The 17,479-nt window shown below is 47.3% G+C and overlaps 1 protein-coding gene and 4 non-coding genes across 5 annotated transcripts; 4 read left to right on the forward strand and 1 right to left on the reverse strand.

The window, feature by feature from the left end:
* Nucleotides 1–1,442: 1,442 nt before the first annotated feature.
* Nucleotides 1,443–2,168, reverse strand: LOC128725006 (uncharacterized). Its single transcript, XM_053818724.1, has 2 exons — nucleotides 2,064–2,168; nucleotides 1,443–1,997 (listed from the first exon to the last, which is right to left on the reverse strand). The coding sequence occupies exons 1-2, from the start codon at nucleotides 2,166–2,168 to the stop codon at nucleotides 1,443–1,445; spliced, it is 660 nt and encodes a 219-aa protein (XP_053674699.1).
* Nucleotides 2,169–2,379: 211 nt separating this feature from the next.
* Trnam-cau (transfer RNA methionine (anticodon CAU)) lies at nucleotides 2,380–2,451 on the forward strand. The gene has a single exon. It is a non-coding gene; the product is annotated as a tRNA-Met (tRNA).
* Nucleotides 2,452–5,919: 3,468 nt separating this feature from the next.
* Trnam-cau (transfer RNA methionine (anticodon CAU)) lies at nucleotides 5,920–5,992 on the forward strand. The gene has a single exon. It is a non-coding gene; the product is annotated as a tRNA-Met (tRNA).
* Nucleotides 5,993–7,299: 1,307 nt separating this feature from the next.
* Trnam-cau (transfer RNA methionine (anticodon CAU)) lies at nucleotides 7,300–7,371 on the forward strand. The gene has a single exon. It is a non-coding gene; the product is annotated as a tRNA-Met (tRNA).
* A 433-nt stretch (nucleotides 7,372–7,804) lies between these two features.
* On the forward strand, nucleotides 7,805–7,877 carry Trnam-cau (transfer RNA methionine (anticodon CAU)). Its single transcript has one exon. It is a non-coding gene; the product is annotated as a tRNA-Met (tRNA).
* The last annotated feature ends 9,602 nt before the right edge of the window (nucleotides 7,878–17,479 follow it).

The following is a 17,479-nucleotide window of genomic DNA, read 5'->3' on the forward strand; positions in this document are numbered from 1 at the left end:
GCTTGCGCCCGAAGTGGTCGATTATTGCGGCTAATCGGCAGCCGAGTCCGGGTGCCGACACAATCCGGGGTGGATGAGAATTTTCTGCCCCGTGGGTAAGCGGTGGAATGAAAATGGGCCTCCTGGACCGGATTGATAAACCTTTTGCGAAACATCAGCCGCCTGATATCGGGGCGCTTCTCATTGAGAAACTGTCACCAAACTCCTCCAGCCGACTCGCTCCGGTGTAATTTTACTTACCTTAAATTTACGCATTAGTGTTATCATCAATAAAGCTTTACCGCATGTGAGTGGCTTTCGCCGGGGGATCGAAGAATTTTTTCTCTGCACAATGCTTTTTGGGTGAATTTCTGAATTCCAGCTGGAGACTTTTTGAAGAAAAAAATTAAACGTTTTACGAGCAAAAACAATGTCAAATACTGGCAGATTACGCACTGCGGAAGGTGAAGAATTTTTTTTTCATAAGCAAAGCTGCTGCAAGGGAGGTACAATTATACTGGTATTATGAAACGATCAACGCATTAAATATGAAGATACACTCTGTCATATGAAAAGTGAATGTTGTATTAATATAGTTTAACTGTCATACAAAAACAGCGAATACTTTATTTACTGTACATATATAAGCTATAAAAGCTTTTCAAGAAACGTCCTTTGTGTTTAAAACAAATTGATAGCACAAACTTTGAGCGACGATTTCATGGATTGTGAGGCCCCAATTAAGCCAGTTGCATATGTCCTGGCTCAACAATTTCATAAACAGACAAAACATTCAATTTTCAACAAAGAAACCCACCGCATCTCACAAGTCCTGTCAAAGATGACTTAATGCCGCTCAATGCCATCGGCACGTCAGTGTCGCATTTTTGTAAAAGAAATCTCCACCAACGTGGCCCCATTTATGGCCATTGTCGAACGCGTAAGGCAGGGATTGTCATGTCGAAAGCCGAATGCGAAACCTGGGACCAGATCAACATGACTCCTTCAACGCCAAATAAGTACGCCACCGATCCGACTCGATCGAGTGCATGCTGGGTGTTACTTTGGGGTTTAAATATTGATTCATTTCTCAACGGCACCTCGCCAATGCCGGGAGATGGACCTAGCCGTAAGGGAACAAATTTCATCATCATGCCGAAATAACAATCATCAATACGTTTGAAAGAAACATCTACGCAAAGATGGAGCACTTCTTTCCCGACACTACTGTACGATAGGACAAAAGAAGTCAGAAACGAAATAATTGTGTGATACACAGGCAACCGATGCAGTTTTATTGACCAGCACGAGCCACTGGGCGTGATGTCAATGTTTGTCTCGCTTCGATTAGAAAACGCTAAAGGGACTGGAAAAGCACAAATCCTCCCTCAGTTTTTACGCAACAAAGCGTTGAATAGTTTTATTCAATAGCAACTCAAAAAATTAACATAGAAATCCAGACATCACTCCAATGTCTCTAAATCCTTTAGCCGTCTCAAACGCTCGAGAATTTCGTCCAGCAGTCGCACGCGTGTATATCGCTTACTTGCCACAAACATATCCGTCTGAAGTACTTGTAAATTTTGTCTCCTATAGCCGGGCTGACTACGATCTCCATCCGGGTGTAGGGCTTTGGACGTTTCCACGGAAAATTGGAAGGGTTCGACATCTTTTCTAGATATATCCCGGTCCTCAACCGATTCTACCACGCTAGGTACCTTTGTGGGTGCTGCGTGAGGTTCTAAATCTAGTTCGATTTTCATGATCGATTCATCGATCAACCGCGTTACTTCGTCTTTCAGCTCGGATAGCACTTTGCCCGCACTGTTTGTTAGGGTTGGAACTCGAATCGATGCATGAATGCCACCGGAAAATTCAGAAGTACTCAGTTCGCTTGAACATTCGGAAACGACATCCTTAGTTTCTTCTTCCACGTTAGGGGCAGGAGTAATACTGAACTGTCGAGGAGATTGAACACCGGAATCCGACCGCGTACTCTGTAGTTGTTGAGGTTGCATCTATATGATGGCAAACAGAAAAATAAAACTATTATAAAAATTTAATGCGTAAAATACTACTCCCACCTGAAGTTGCTCCATATAATCCATGGGTACGGAATAAACATGCCCTTCGCACTCGACTACCAGCCGGTTTCCTTTAGTTCCGAGAAAATTCAACGGAGGCGCCATGAAACTGCACTTCGTACAAGACAGGACCGATATGGCAAATGAAGTACAAAGCCTACTGCTATTCTATTGCGTATAAATTGGAAACATTGCGAATTAAGCCTCCTTTGATAGAACCGATCTCTAGCAAACTTTCCATTACTTTTGGAGAAAATACATTTTACATGGCAGGATAATGGATTCCAATCCAATCCCAATAAAATTTTTTCAATACAGCAGAGTGGCGCAGTGGAAGCGTGCTGGGCCCATAACCCAGAGGTCCGTAGATCGAAACTACGTTCTGCTAGCTGAGAAAAGCTGACTAACTATTATTTTATAAAAAAAAATTATTAGTCCAATCATATCGTTTTGCTGATGCTTTGAAACTGGTCATACACGGTGGATGTTTGAACATAATTTGTTAGAAAGATACATGTCAGATAACTTTATTAAAATAACACTCAACTCCTACCAGCTGAAGGTTTCTTCATATTGCATTGCATCCTTTTTGACCACGCTGGACTCGAATGGTATGAATAATGTATCTGATGTTAATCCTCGCTATGTTGTCTATACAGTGCTTTAATAAGATAGAAGAAACTGGGGCGATACTGGTAGAGAAAAAAGAACAAAACCTTCTTCCAAAACATTTTGTTGTCGTCGCTCAAATCTCATTCAACTGCTACCGGTTAGTGAGCAGAAAAAGTGAGAATTTATCAGCCACGCCAGCACCGAGATGAGTCCAATCCGACGTAGAACCATCACGGAAGGCAAATTGAAAGCGCACCGAATCATCGCCTCGATCCGAATGGTCAGCGAAACCTAACCGCAGTCCGATGAAAGCGTCGCCTCCTTGAACCGTGGCACAAACGTAGGCTCTTCCGTAACAAAAAAGGATGTCGTGAGAGTCTGCAAAAAAAAGCTCAGACCACAAACGAAAGGAGGTAGCAGGAAGAAAAAAAACCACCGCCAATCGAGAAGGAAGAAATTGACAAAGGAAACGGTCGCACATCGACGGTGGCGGCAAAAAGCCGCAACCTCGGCGGTGGTGCGGTCGCACAAGTCCGAGAAGTGTACGAGACAAACCAACAGGGTGAACAAAAAAAAGCTGTATATGAATAAGTAGCAAAAAAGCTCAAGCTCGAAAAAGGACGAAGAACGCGTTGCCACACGCTTGCCACGAGATGGTGCGCCACGAGTAAAATGGGCGATGAAACCGAACCTAAAAAAGGCAAGAAAAAATTAAAAAAAAAGTAGCGAATAAAGGCTCCGTTCCGTGGGCTCCCCCAGGGACGTGCAAAGAAATCGCAGCCTCCCGAAGACGGCAAAAGATGAGTCCCAGTGTGCTGGCTGGAACAAAAGGCACGAGACGATGGTGCAGGTGTGCGCGGCAAGGTGTGTGGACACACAAAAAGCCACTGCGAAATATCATCAGCAGCCGCAGAATACAAAGCAACAGCAGCAGCAGCAACAAAATTCAATTCCCTGCCATCTTCCGTCCAGCCTCAGAAAAGCGAGCGCGCGGTTTCAGCAGCGCTATCGGCGCGCTTCTGCGCGATCCGTTTTGCGCAAGTGGGCACGCAAGCGGGCCACGCGGCCGGAACCGGAGTGAGATGGCAGACGAGTCAGCTTAAAGGCCGTGAGAACGGTTTGCGACCGCCAGTTCCCAGACTCGTGCTCTTTCGTAAATTGCAGACCGCATCCCAGGGCCCGACGGTTTCCCGGTGCCGCCCGATGCTCGAACTTTGATCTGGACGATCGGTCGACGGAGAAGGAAAACGAGAAAGAGAGAGAGAGAGAGAGAGAGAACGAGCGAGAAGTGATCGTTGGCGGTGATCGAAAAGGGATCTTCAGCCCACTCTACCCACCCGTGTCAGCGTACATTCCGGTGAGGCGAGCGCGTGTTCACGGACCCAACAATGGCACACGGTGGCTTCGGCGTGTGTCTACAGGCGTCCTCTACCCCACGCACTCACCCTTTCCATCCCACTCGATCAAGCAATGAATGTTTTATTACGATCGACGACGGTGAAGGGTGCGGCCAAGCGCGCCTTATGCGCTTCTCGGACGCCGCTGGACCGACCGTTTGTTCAATCTCGTCGGTCGAGTGAAATTGAATGGGGAAAAGGACGACTTGTTGGCCAAACCGGCAATCCCGAGGGGTGAGAGCGCACGCGCACGCTTCCAATTCGTATGCCCACAGCCTCCCACTTTCCTGTGTCTGCGTTTTGATCGTGCGATCGAGCGCTTGAAGCGATCGTGGCACGATCCGGGCGCAAGCCGGCCGCCAGCTTGGCTCAGGAAGCCATACGTGACCGAGTATTGCCGTTGCTTGGCCATGGGAATTTGGATTCGGTGGGAGACCATCGGTGCAATTCGCGTAATTGAAGATGATGAGCTGGCGGGCGAGGAGTTGCAATCAACAGTGCTTGATGGGAAATGTAGCGATGCATTTTTGGCTTAGATTGGTGCAGTTTTATAATGTTTCTTAGCGAAAGTACAATGCCTTTGAATCGAATTTTCTCTATAATTGTCATGTTCCGTTTTTGTACAATTAATTTCAATACTAACTACGTATTGTGCAGTAATTTTTTCAACTATGGAAGTTCAACTAAACTAATTTAAATGTTAAGTATAACAATAATTTAAAATCGAATCTTGAAAGGAAATTGTATGAAGATGTTCTTGATGTGAACACGTTATTTTTTCCTCGTTCATAAACGACTTATTTCATCGTTCAACTTAGAAGAATTATACTTTCGTAAACGATTGCTGAATTTTCATGAAACCGTTAGGTTCGTAAATCTAAAATACCAGTATCAAATACAACCTGCTTTCTTGAATTAAAATCAGCTAAAAGCTTATTGCCACGTGTTACACTTTTTCGTCCAGCACTGTAGCCCGCACATTAGTAAACGCCAAAAACTATGGCACCCGTCAGCCCGCTGGCCTGCCTAAAGCCTACCCAGTCACCCATGGGATAGAGTGATCGTCTGGTACGTAGCATGTGCGGGTCAGAGAACCACCACCGGCGGGCATGTCCGCGGGCCACTTACGGCAGCAAGTTCAAATTACCCCGACCCCATCACCATCGGCCACCCCTCGTGGGCATAATCTAGGATCAAGTATGCGTGGTCGTGCAGCTCCACGTCTACGAACCGCGTGATGGCGAAAAGGGGCACGCGCGCTCGCGCAAGATCATCGCGCTTGAACGATTCAGCGCAGCGCAATTCACTTGATCGAGGAAACGAAGGAGAGAGAGAGAGAGAACGGTGAGAAGCGGTCGTTCCCAGGCTTCGTGGCGCACGCCGGCCTAGGCTCAATCGTGAGACCACTTCAGCCCCGCGAGCTAGCCCACCTCGGCAACCCTAGTACCCCTGCAAAAGCCCATAGACGCGCAATGGCTAGCGTGGTGCCGCGTGCGCGATCGCAACTCGCGTGGTGCTCCTTCTCAAACCGCGACCGAGTCGAGTGATTATTGGTGCGAGCGCCGCCGGGTGCCGTTTTGCTTCATTTATGCGCGTCCGCCTGCTCTCGGCCCATGCTTGTGGCCAGTCCGGACAAGCTCCCTTATAGAGTTATTCATATTATTATCTAATTTATATACATTGAAAATTGGTGCGCACGACTAGCGGCGCCCGCGTGCGTTGCCTTGTTGGCGCACTTCCTGACCGGCACGTCAGAGGACCTTTGGATAGTGCCGCGCGTTCACGGGTGTTTAGATTTATGAACGGAAATTGGCCTGGTTCCATGCATGGGTGTGAGCTCGTAATTGGCCTCGATAGCGCAGTCGGTAGCGCGTAAGTCTCATAATCTTAAGGTCGTGAGTTCGATCCTCACTCGGGGCAGAGAACGGTCACTTAAGGCACCCAGGACCTTTTTGACGTGACAGAAAGAGATGGATGCAAAAAGGATATCATTCTATCATGTTTTCAAAAATTGATAATTAAACACTACACCACCTTCTTCAACGTCACATGACTACCTCAAACTGTATGAAGTTGAATCACTAACCATATAAAATATCTGTAAAGGAGCAGTGCTTTCAAAACGATCCTTCAATCATGACACATTTTGTCCATTTTTTAACAAAAACTCGTCCAAAGTCATTGACCGTCCCGTCAATTGGCGCGCGTGATTGCGAGGAATTGCACTCGACGGCAAATTCCCCACACACGACTCCAAATCCGGCCTTCCCACAAAAACCCCCTTTCGCTCGTTTCGTGACTCATTTCTCGCGGGCCACCACCACACATCATCATTATATTTCCCGTTTCGAAAACAATGACCGCGACCGGGCCACGGTGTTTCACGCGTGCTTAGAAACATGACAGGCTTCACGGGGCCGACCGATGGGATTCACATGATAGCCCCCAACCAGCAGTCAACGCCGGCACGTTTTCGAACGCGCACCCCAAAAAAGGCAGAGGCGGCACACGCGGACGCGCCCGGACGCTCTGGAACGCGCTTCCTTATCTCGCGGAACCTGCACGACAGACAGGCGGCCTCCTTCCACCGGTGGTGAGTTTTCGCAAGTCAGATTACGATAACGGACGTCGGGCCGCGAGTAGACCCTCTAATGGACAAACACTGTTCCTGCGAGCGCTACCTCCGGTCTGGAAAGGAAGGTCCGCAAGAGGATACCTTGATGTGCGATTTTTTTTTCAACGCATCGTCTCCGAAAAATGCAAAGTCTAAGTAGGCGTGTTGAATGCCAAAAGGGCCGTCAAAGAGCATCGAGGGCAAGTGGAAATGTAAACTTTTTTTTACATCCCAAACACGCCATGGCCTGCCTACTCACTCAAAGACACACGTCAAACTGTCGAACGGGTGCGACCGACAGCGAACCTGCTGCTGGGGAATATTAGAGGATGGCTACGGTTTGACGGGAAGCACTCATCATCAACGCGCCAAAATAGTCAAGATTATTCTATGTTAAAGCAGGAAAAGGCATTCATAATGAGATTGGTACGTGTACAAATTATGCCGTCATCGATCGTTGGTAAGGGAGATGAAACAGTTCCACCAGTAGAGATGATAGCGAAGGTGTATGAAATTGTATGCGCATGTGCATAGCGTCGTGAACCGCTATGGCGTTTGGCAGAATGTGTTTCGGCTAAAAATATAATTACGCGATAGAAAAATGTAGATACGAAGCAGAGTGGCGCAGTGGAAGCGTGCTGGGCCCATAACCCAGAGGTCCGTAGATCGAAACTACGTTCTGCTATCCTAAATGTATTCGAGGGGGTGGTTGCATAAGCTCCTTTTTGTTGTTTTTGTTGAGCAAAACCTGAAATTCATTCACATCGTAAACAAAAATCAGATAAGATAAATTACTACCAAACAAACTCCGATCAAACACCAGTGATATTATTGATATTGAAGTGATGATATTTTTTAATTTATTTGTAGATAAATACTACGAACTGTAATACAACACTGCTGCATAAAGATATTTTATGAAATATTTTTTTTACAATACCTAATAGAAATATAATATGTATTCTAAAAATTTCAATCGAAGAAGAAATCGGGATACTGTTTGTGGAACAGTAACTGTTTCATTTTAATTGAAGCGTATGCTTGGGATAAACATGTGCAATCATAAAATTATGCAAAAAAGTGCATCCCGTCATTAAAATATTCGCCCTGTTTCACAAGCCTCGATAGCGCAGTAGGTAGCGCGTAAGTCTCATAATCTTAAGGTCGTGAGTTCGATCCTCACTCGGGGCATTTCTGATGAGCTTTTTTCCATAAATTTGTTTAAAAAAGCAATGTGTATCCAGATGCATTACGACAGACTGACTGGAGGAGACATTTATTATTTATCATTTATTATTTTTGTCATTTTTCTCCACACCATGAACTCCTGCCAGCAATGAACATGTTGCACATGTGCCTTGCTGCCAGATTCGACCTTCTCAAGTCCCGTAGCATAATCCAAGCGTCACGATCACATCCTTCCGCAATGGGCTTCGGTGTAAGTCGATAATCCGTCGGGATAAAAACACGTCGACGCAGCCGTCTCCGACGCTCAATAGCACCGCTGAACGATGTTTCAATTAAAATCTCCTTCAAACGCGAACGCGAGCCGCAATTCACTGCAAATGCATTTGCCAAAAAGCAACCGCAACCGAGCAACAACACGGGCAACGTCACTCATAATTTATATGACAGCAAACCGGGGCTCGGAAGCCGGCAAAAGGCCGATCCCAAACCTGGCAAGGATTGCGCGATCGCGGCCCGTTTGAACTCGGCCGCACCCTGATACTGTCCGTCGCTTTTAGACCGCCGACCCTTTTATCGCAACAGTGTGCCCTTTCGCAGGCGGCACACCTGAGAAGCGATAGTTAGCCGAGCGCGCGCATCCATAATTTATGCCTTTCAAGTAAGATTTCCAGCGCGTTTTAGTGCACTTGAAGCCGACCATACAGCTAACCTTTGGGTGATGGGCAATTTCGTTTTCGTTCAAGGTGAAAAGAGTACATCAACGGAGGCAAAAATCTTCATTCTAAAACCAGTAAGTCAGAAGCTTATTTCAAGAATGCCTTCCTTTACAGGCCTACAGCAAAACATGTGCGATAAATCATGCAAGGGTTAACCGCATCCTGCCGAATGTTGGTTTGAGTCGGAGTCTCGCAAACATCCCAACCACAATGACAGCAGAAAGGTGGCAGGGAAAAACCTCAAAAAAGGATATTAGATCATTTGAAGATTCAATTATGCTGAGCGCATTGCTTCGAATTGGTTTGTTTGCGACGGTTTGAATTACTGATTTTATGAATTCAATTTCCGTTGCATCTTCAGATACCTTTTTTAGCTGCTATTCGATATTTGCAATCAATAACAATTTTGAGTAATAAAACTAACTGTTCTGTTATTTGAATCATATTTTTCTGAATATATTGATCGAAATCGCAATCGTACAATCCCAACAAGTAAGAGATCTTTTTGGGTTTTTTATACCACTCATCATGACTGTTCCGGTGGTCTGTGTCTGTAATTGTAATTGAAAATTAAAGTATTTTAATAACGTTCAGCTCATTCTAGTGAAAAGAAAGGCGTCAGCAACTACGTTTCATTAGCCAAAATTCAGGCATAAAGAAAAAGCAGCATCTTCCGTTGGACAGCAGTCGTAAACGAAATTATTTTAGTGTTTTATGGCAACCTCACGCTTTCGAGAGCTGAGCTCCCATTTCATGTGCCCATTTAACCATACTCCGTCGTTTAACTGGATCTGGGATCCTGATTTTCTTTTCAACTTTTTGGAGCTCCACCGGGTGGCCTCCCTTAGAGCGTTCGCCTTCGCACCTGGTAGAACTGTTACCCGATGCGACCACTTTCACCAGAAACCACAACCGTCGGTTAGCTGCAGCTAAAGCATGTTTTTTCCTCCGAGAAACTGCCAGTGAATGTAAGAAAAAGAAAACAAAAAGCTTCATTAACCAGAAAGGATTAAAATGTAACGTTCTTTTAATGACTGATCGAGTGTGCGTTGCGCTGAAAAAACAGACGGATACGCGGAATTCAATTATTGTTCCGCGCGATTGCAATTTGTTATTTTCGATCACCGATAATTGTAGATACTGATTCTGGAATAAGATGGATAAAAACAGCCAACAAAAGCGGCTTGAATCCGCACATGTTCCGCTCGAAACAGGAGCAAATTAAAACATTCCCTGGACAGTTACTAAAGGAAAAAAACAACCCTTCTTCAAATGTGACTCAAATCATGACGAATCAATTGCTTCCGCATCCCATTCAATGATTGCAATAATTACTCACCGTGATTAGAGCGCATGATCAGACGCTTGATCAGGCGGTTTACGGTGACCACGCGTCCTTCATGTGGAGCAGCGTGCCAACGATCGTTAAAGGGAATAAACGACGGCACCACAGGGCTGGTCAGCTCCCTTCACCCATTTTGCGATCGGTCTCTATTGCGGTGTACAAATTAATCACAATTTGCCTGCAATTATAAACTCAGCGTGACGTTGCCATCGGCTCTCATAATGTGTACCACCACCATCCCTATTTCTCCTTAAGGCGAAAGCAAAGCAAGAAAAAAATACACTCAACATGCACCCGCATGTCGGCCACAATGCGGAGCGTGCGAACCGCGTTTCGTGACTTTCGCGATCTCTACACGGGCGTAACGAGAGAAGGAAACGAGGAGGAAAAGGTAACGTCCACCGGCGAAACACCTCCCACATGCCAGGACCACCTTTCCCCGTGCGTGCCACCTTTCCCGCTGACGTGCGCCAAAGAAAAGCCGAAGAAAATCGTGCACCGCCGTACGCCTGATCGCGATCAGGTACCGCGAACGATGGCCACTGCCGCCATCGTTGCCGCTTGCAGCATGCAACCCACACGCGTACAATCCCTTCCCCCTCCCCTCCTGCCCTACCTCTTTACTCTCACACCGTTCCACCGGGTCGCATAATAACCTTTTAATTTTCACCTAACTGCCAACAGTGATATTCTAAATCACACCATATCTGCAATCATTAGGCGTCGTTAGCGAGGTGATTTATTACGATGTCGCGCTCGGCACCGCGCTCGTGTATGTGTGTGTGTGTATGTGTGCAAGCTCCCCCGGAGCAGGGATAGATAAATCGAGCCCGCGTCGAAGGGAAACGGCCCACCTACCCCCTAAGGTGGTCGCGAAACACGCGCACGAGACACCCCAGACGGCGCGCCATCTTGCTTTCGATCTCTCGATCGTAGCCGTTGCCGTCGGTCGCTGCCGTCGTCGTCGCCGTCGGTCACACACCCTGCTAGGCGCGCCACGGGCGCCCGGCAGCCGGAATAAATTACTATCGAATCGTTTAATCTATTGGCCGCGCGCAACCGTGCTCCGAGGCGGGCCTGGAGTCCGTGCCATCACGAATGCCGTGCCGTGGTCTGGTTGACGCGTTGTCGACATAGATTTCTAGGGGCGGGTGGTTGGTGGGATGAGGGAGAAGGACGCCCAAATCGATTCCGGAACCCGCCAGTCTGGTGCTGCAGTTGTTCCATTTGAACAAGCGCGAATGCAAATCGCCTTTCGATCGTGTTCGGTATTTATTCCTTCCTCGTCGAACGCATCCTGTCGGTTTGGGGAACTGGTACAGCCTTTTCAATGCCGAAGGATGTTTCTTTTTGGGTCGTGACGATTTATTGTAAGAACTGCAATATAAAACTTTTTACATTAACGATAATAAAACTGCGATCGATTGGTATAAAAAAGTGTTAAATTGAGACACATTTGATTAGAGGATCACTTCTGGTAAAAGATTCCTCAATCCATAATAAGATTGCAGTTTTGGTTACAGAGGGCATTTAATTGAAAATATTTTATAATTATCTTATTTTGTTAAAGTTGTTCAGCTTCTAATACTATTCACTATTAAATCCATTGAGCTCCAACACTGGAAGGAAGAAAGTAAGACTTAGCCTTTTGGCTAATTTTGTTTTAATCCATACAACATCATGGAGGCCATTGATTAGAAGGAATGATATTTAAAACCGTTCCTACAGGATCTTGCAGGAGCTGTGCACCATCTCACGATCTGTTTGCCCTCTTCAACTCGTTGTCAGTTGCAATTTTCTATAATTTAGTTTTAAGCGCTCCCGCTTTTCTCAAGACTCACAAACTACCGCTGCCCTTAAGTGGCACCGAAATAAATAGCACTCGCCAGTTCCATTTCGCACACCAGCTGCTATACCAGCGAACTCTCAACCAAGTGTCCGGGTGAAACTCAGCGAAATCCCACAAAACAAACCATTAAACGGTCCATTCACTGACCATTCCTCCTCGGTAGCCGTGTCGAGGCCGTTTTGTTTCACCGTCCCTACCACGATTACGCTAACGATCGCTGATCGGCCGAATGGCACCACAGGACTGCAGGGATGTTTGGTGGAATTTAAGGATCGAATTTTCGGTTTCCTCGAAAACCACATCCGTGGCTTACCGCCACCGTGGTGCCGTGGTGGTGGCATGTTTAGCTAAAATAAACAATTTTCGTGACCGCCCGAAGGCCAAACGGGCGAGTGCCCTTGTGTCCACCACAAAAAAAGGCTCCACCAAAACCGATACAATCCAGGGAAGAAGCAAACTGCGCCGGTTTGTCAGACGAATCCCGTGGGCGACTACAGGCAGCTGAAACCATGCCCGTAAATTCCTTGGGAATGTGTTCCTGGCTGATTCGAACGGCGTGAACATGCTCCCCAAAATGCGATTCCGTGCCGATGGCTAATACGTCTGCGAATGAACCGCTCTCTGGAGCCCACAAGGAAACGCAACTATTACAGTAGATTATATTTTAATTAATATTATAATTCATCATCCACGTTCATCCCTGCGGCTTGGCAGAATAACACCCTTTGGCCGGGACCGTTTGCATGCCTTTAGGGTATGCATTCTCTTCACAAATTGATTTATCCCTCACGAGCACCGGCGGATGGTTTGTGGGATTCAATTTCGTCTTCCTGTCGGATCGAATGAAAAGGATATTCGTGGGTCTCTCATGCCCTAGTGTGTGTTTGTGTATGTGTGCGTTAATGCTGGTGTCCGTCGCCATCAGGTCGTTTTCATAAATTGAATCAGAATCTATAAATCTTGCAGCAGGGATCTAATTTGGTTATTTTTATTTACATTTTGCCTGCAGTTCGTCCTTCGACGCCGTTCCGTACGCCGAGCCTACACGCGGCTTAGGGATGAGGCTTAGCGAAACTGACGAATCATAATAACAGAATCACGTTCGAGGGATGCGTTGTTGCGAGAGAGCACACAACAAAAAATCGAGCAATCTTTGCTTCCCATTCGACGCCTCGTGTTCACGATGGGGTGTTATGCTGTTCGCAAGTTCGCAGTTTTGGGACGGATGATCCGTCTGGGTCAGAATTTATGGAGGGTCCTCCAGTTCTGAGGCCTCGCTTGGGGTGGGTTATGTAAACATAATCACCCGGTCGTTCAGTCCCAAACCACGCGCCCTTTCCATGTGCCAGCCTAAAGGCGCCCGTGCACGATCGGCGGATGTGGATAAAGGGTGGAAAATTGAATTTAATTTTCAATATGTAGCTCGATAAATCTTCGATCGGTCGGTATCGATCGGTGCGCATCGATACGGCCCCGGATGCGACCCCTTGACGCATCCCCCATTCTGCTCCACCGGAACCGGTTCCACCGATCGACCGGTCCCACGCCGTGTGAGACCTTGTTGATCGGCTGCAAATTTGTACGCCTCAACATGCAGTACCGCACGCGAGCTTCGACGATGGGGATTAACAGACGGTGGAGGCCTGTCGAACGATTTTCCGATCGGAGACGCTTCTCGTCGATGCGCGGTAATAGTGTGCCGGCTCGTTAAGGCACAACGCTGCTTAGTATGATCATAGGGTACGCGCAGGTGTTGCGCTTAATCGTGATTGCAGCTAAACTGCGTACGGATAAACCGCAGACCGGTCGATCGTTCGCGTAGGACTTGATAAGGCCACCTGCCGAGACCTGCCGGGACGTCGATCATGTAACGAGGGGTCGTAAATTTTGCAATTAATTTGCACGGTATTTGGGCCCGGCGTGCCAGGGCATCGATTGAATGCTGAATCGTGCCATCGGTCCGTAATTTTGTGCAAGAAAATAATACAAATTTGCCACAGGAATGTGTTGACCTAAACAAGCCTTCGCAATTTGCTGTTGAGTAGTTGAGTCCTGTATCGCGGGAAAGATATTATTTCAAACGCTAATCCAAAAAGATGCATTGTAGAGTTGTTCTTACTATGTCCTTTTCAATGAGTAATGATTTTAAAAAAAATATTAAAAGGAATGTCACCAAAAGTCGTACCTCAAAACATTGATAAGAACTCATGAAATGATGCAGCAACGAAACAATAGCCTAACGCCAAATGTCTAAACTCAATTCTAATAAAACGCTGCAACCGAAACAAAATTTGTTAACAAGAAAAGCCCCGAGGAGTGCGTAAAATAAGCGAACACCATCTGCCCATCGCACCCGGGCACCCTTTGCAGGCCGTAGAAATGCCCAAGCACGCCAAAACAACAGCTCGACCAAAGGCGAACAAAAAAAAATCACATCACAAGCGAAAGATAATCGCTTCTAGTGACAGCTCCAAAGCGAGGCCGAACCGAGAGCCAAGTCATGGCCCATTATTCGCGAGCATCACGTCCGGCTACCGGAGGCGTGTCGGGCGTGATCCACTGACGTGACGTGGCGCAGGAACCGAGAGGAAAGTCACGGTAGGATGAGGCGAAAGGACGTCTTCCCATCCGGCGTCCAGCGTGGCCTCCCTTCGCAGATGTGGTGTAGATTTCCGCCGGTTTTCTCATGCTTCTATTCATTTGCTCCCGTCTCCAGGGTGGATTCCCGAGCACGTTCCACGTCCGATCGAATCGCGCACGGTTGCCATGTTCCCATTCGCACCGATGGGAGGCAGTGAGAAATCGGTTCCAAGCCGAGGAAGAATATCTACCTCCCTGGATGCCCTCTACGATGGGATGCGTGCGAAAGGGAACCTTTACGGCAATGCCACAGAAATGCGCGCGCCCATCCATCCGGAGCACCCGCGAGCGCGATCGGACGATATTTATGGGAACGCGTAATGGTTGGCGCGTCGGTCGATCGATCGATCGCTCGTTTGAACAATGGCCGCCATGTCAACCGGAAGCCACAAACGCTGACAGCTCGCTTCGATGGGAGGAAAAATGTGAGGAAAGCCTGTGCGGCACGGACGCGCACATGGCAGAAAAAGAGAAGAGAAAACAATCAATGCGTAAATAAATGACCGCTCGAGTTTCATCTGGTGTGAACGAATCGACGGTTCTCTCGAGCGCATGGTGATCGAGCACGATCTTATCTCGCGAGCTGTCGCAGCGTCGTGATCGATTCCCGTTGTGGTGGGAAAGCCCCATCGATGACACCTAGCTGCTGGATCTGTGTAACCGAGCATGTAAAAAGCAACACCACATGCCTATTTTTTCATGCTGCAAGCTAAAGTACTCGAAATTAGCCACTTTACTTTGGCGCTTTTGAACAGGTTTATGAGTAGCTCAATAAACAAGCGATCATCAGCGGCCAATGACAATGTCCGGTTTGATCGTATCTCGCGTCTTAGTGATCTGTTTAATTTTTATGGTTAACCACCGTTCCACAGGATCGCCTTGGGGGTAATGATAAACTCACGACTTCGGACGTGCGGTGACAGCTCGCTGATGGCTGAAATTATCTGCTTTTGGATCTAATTTTTGTAACGACGCAATCAACCGAGCACCTTGAGTGAGCCCGTGAACGGTTTGAGGTGCAGCGGCTCAATTAAAAGGTCCCATTCGCATTCTGGACGGTAAAGATCAACACTAAACTTTTTTGAAAGGACATTTGGCTGTGAAACTGAAGAGCAAATCACGTTCTTAGAAGGAAACTTTATTAAAAATGCTTTTACGATTGCCTTTTTTATGATCGCTTCCAACGATTCCCTTACATTTTGAATAAACTAGATTTCTCTCGCCTGTTAAAGTTCACGAATCGCCTTGCGCACCATGCTGCTTGCCATGTTCGATTTAGACGATAAGCTAGATCGAGTTTTTCTTCAAGTCTAAAACAGCCACAATTTGTAATAACTGGTGCAAACTGTTAAACAAAATTTTCAACAAACGATCAACACAAACCCATGAATCTCTTCCATACTTCTCAAGGTACAACGTTGCTTTTTTCGCTCATTCTCATCCAGCACAGAGCAGCGAATACGTTGCATCTAGCAAGTGTACACAGGCCGTCAGAGGTCTCGCGCCGGCAATGCAACTTTACGGCCGCCGTAAAACGGTTTACACCTTCCAACATCCGTCCCAGCGGGACATTGACAGCTCCGACAGGCGCTGGGCAGAACCGTACCGGTCCAACCCAGCCATTCCTTGACGGATTGCCTCCTCACGCTTGATGCCTGCGCCCTATCCAATCGCACAGCACCTATCATGGGGCCCGTTTATTATTTATAGCTCGCGAAAGTGGCCCGGACAGGGCGCGTAAAGATCCGACTGTGCAAGAAGGCATGGTGCGGCACAGTGCGGCCGACGAGATGCGTCCAGGTGGCGACCGAGACTGCCTGACGACGTCGTGCCTGGTCGAAGGTCCGAAAGTTCGTGACTCCATTTTCCAACGGGCGGGCACGCCATCCCGACTGCGACGAGCGCACAAGTAGTCATTTCAGACGAATTTATAAATTACGTGATTCCATTCGACTCGCGGACCTCCACAGGGCGGCCATCCACCATGCGACCCTAATCGAGATCGCCAGCGAGCCATTAGGAGCGCGATTCGGACACTCGCTCCTGGTTGCCGGTGCATCGAGAGCCGCGACTTGGCCACGAGATTGATTTATGGAATGTCCACGAATGTGAACCAACGGTCGAGGCGCACGAGTCCTGCTTCTGCTGCTGCGGTGGTGGATTAATTTATTTGCGGCCCTACGTGACGGTACGTGACACGGTGTTTGCGCTGCGATCTGGCGGATTAGCACGCCTGCTTTCGGACCAGCGGGGGCCACGGTGCGAGAAATGAATTATTGGCCGTCAATAAATGGTGTTTGCTCCTAGTTCTACCACAAAGAGGGAGGATACCAACCCCATTACATACATCACGTAAAGAATTAGAGTTTTGCATGTTCTTGTTCCACCGCACCGCTTTATGATTTATTAGCCCATTAGAAAAAGAGCAGATTTCTGCTGCATCTTGCTGTCGAAACGGGTTGAAAGCTTCTTTTCTTCTTTGCAAAAAAGCTGATGTCTTTGGAAGTTGTTATTTTTTGTTACTTAAGCGCAATAGGTTTAAAAAAGTAATTTGAAACGATGACTTCAAGTCATAAAACCAAAGTTAAGCGAAGTCGCATCCCTAATTTCAAGACGCGTAATTTTACCCAAAGCAAAAACAAAACGAAACAATGGCTCGGAGAACGGACTCAGTGCCTGTGCATTCAAAGCAGAAGACGTTCATCAACCGTTTCTAAAGCCCTAAAATCTGCCTCAGGGCGATTCCATTTTATTTGCACTAAAAAAAGCTCCTAAAAATCAATTTGTAGAATAGTATATGTAAAACGTCAATTAACGACCGTGCAGGCAGCTGCGTCCGAAAAGATGGACTCTCGTTTCGCACAGGATGCACGTTGATTAGCTGCGCGGAATGCTAAAACACCTTAAAAGTCCCCCGAAACCCGTCCGGATGGTTCCACTAAAGCGGCAACAGGAACGAACACGCTCGGGCTCAACATAACCAGGAAAACAGCCGCTCCAGAATGCACCGCCTTCGAACCGTCTCGTGTTACGCGTTTTGTGGGTTAATACGTTT

The sequence above is a fragment of the Anopheles nili genome, chromosome 3 (assembly GCF_943737925.1).
Source record: "Anopheles nili chromosome 3, idAnoNiliSN_F5_01, whole genome shotgun sequence".
Taxonomy (NCBI): domain Eukaryota; kingdom Metazoa; phylum Arthropoda; class Insecta; order Diptera; family Culicidae; genus Anopheles; species Anopheles nili.

What these genes read in the sequence shown, in the direction of transcription:
- LOC128725006 (XM_053818724.1), bottom strand. Translation starts at nt 2,168, where the DNA reads ATGGCGCCTCCGTTGAATTTTCTCGGAACTAAAGGAAACCGGCTGGTA. An exon ending in ATTATATGGAGCAACTTCAG is followed by an intron (nt 1,998 to 2,063) that starts GTGGGAGTAGTA and finishes GCCATCATATAG; the next exon opens with ATGCAACCTCAACAACTACA.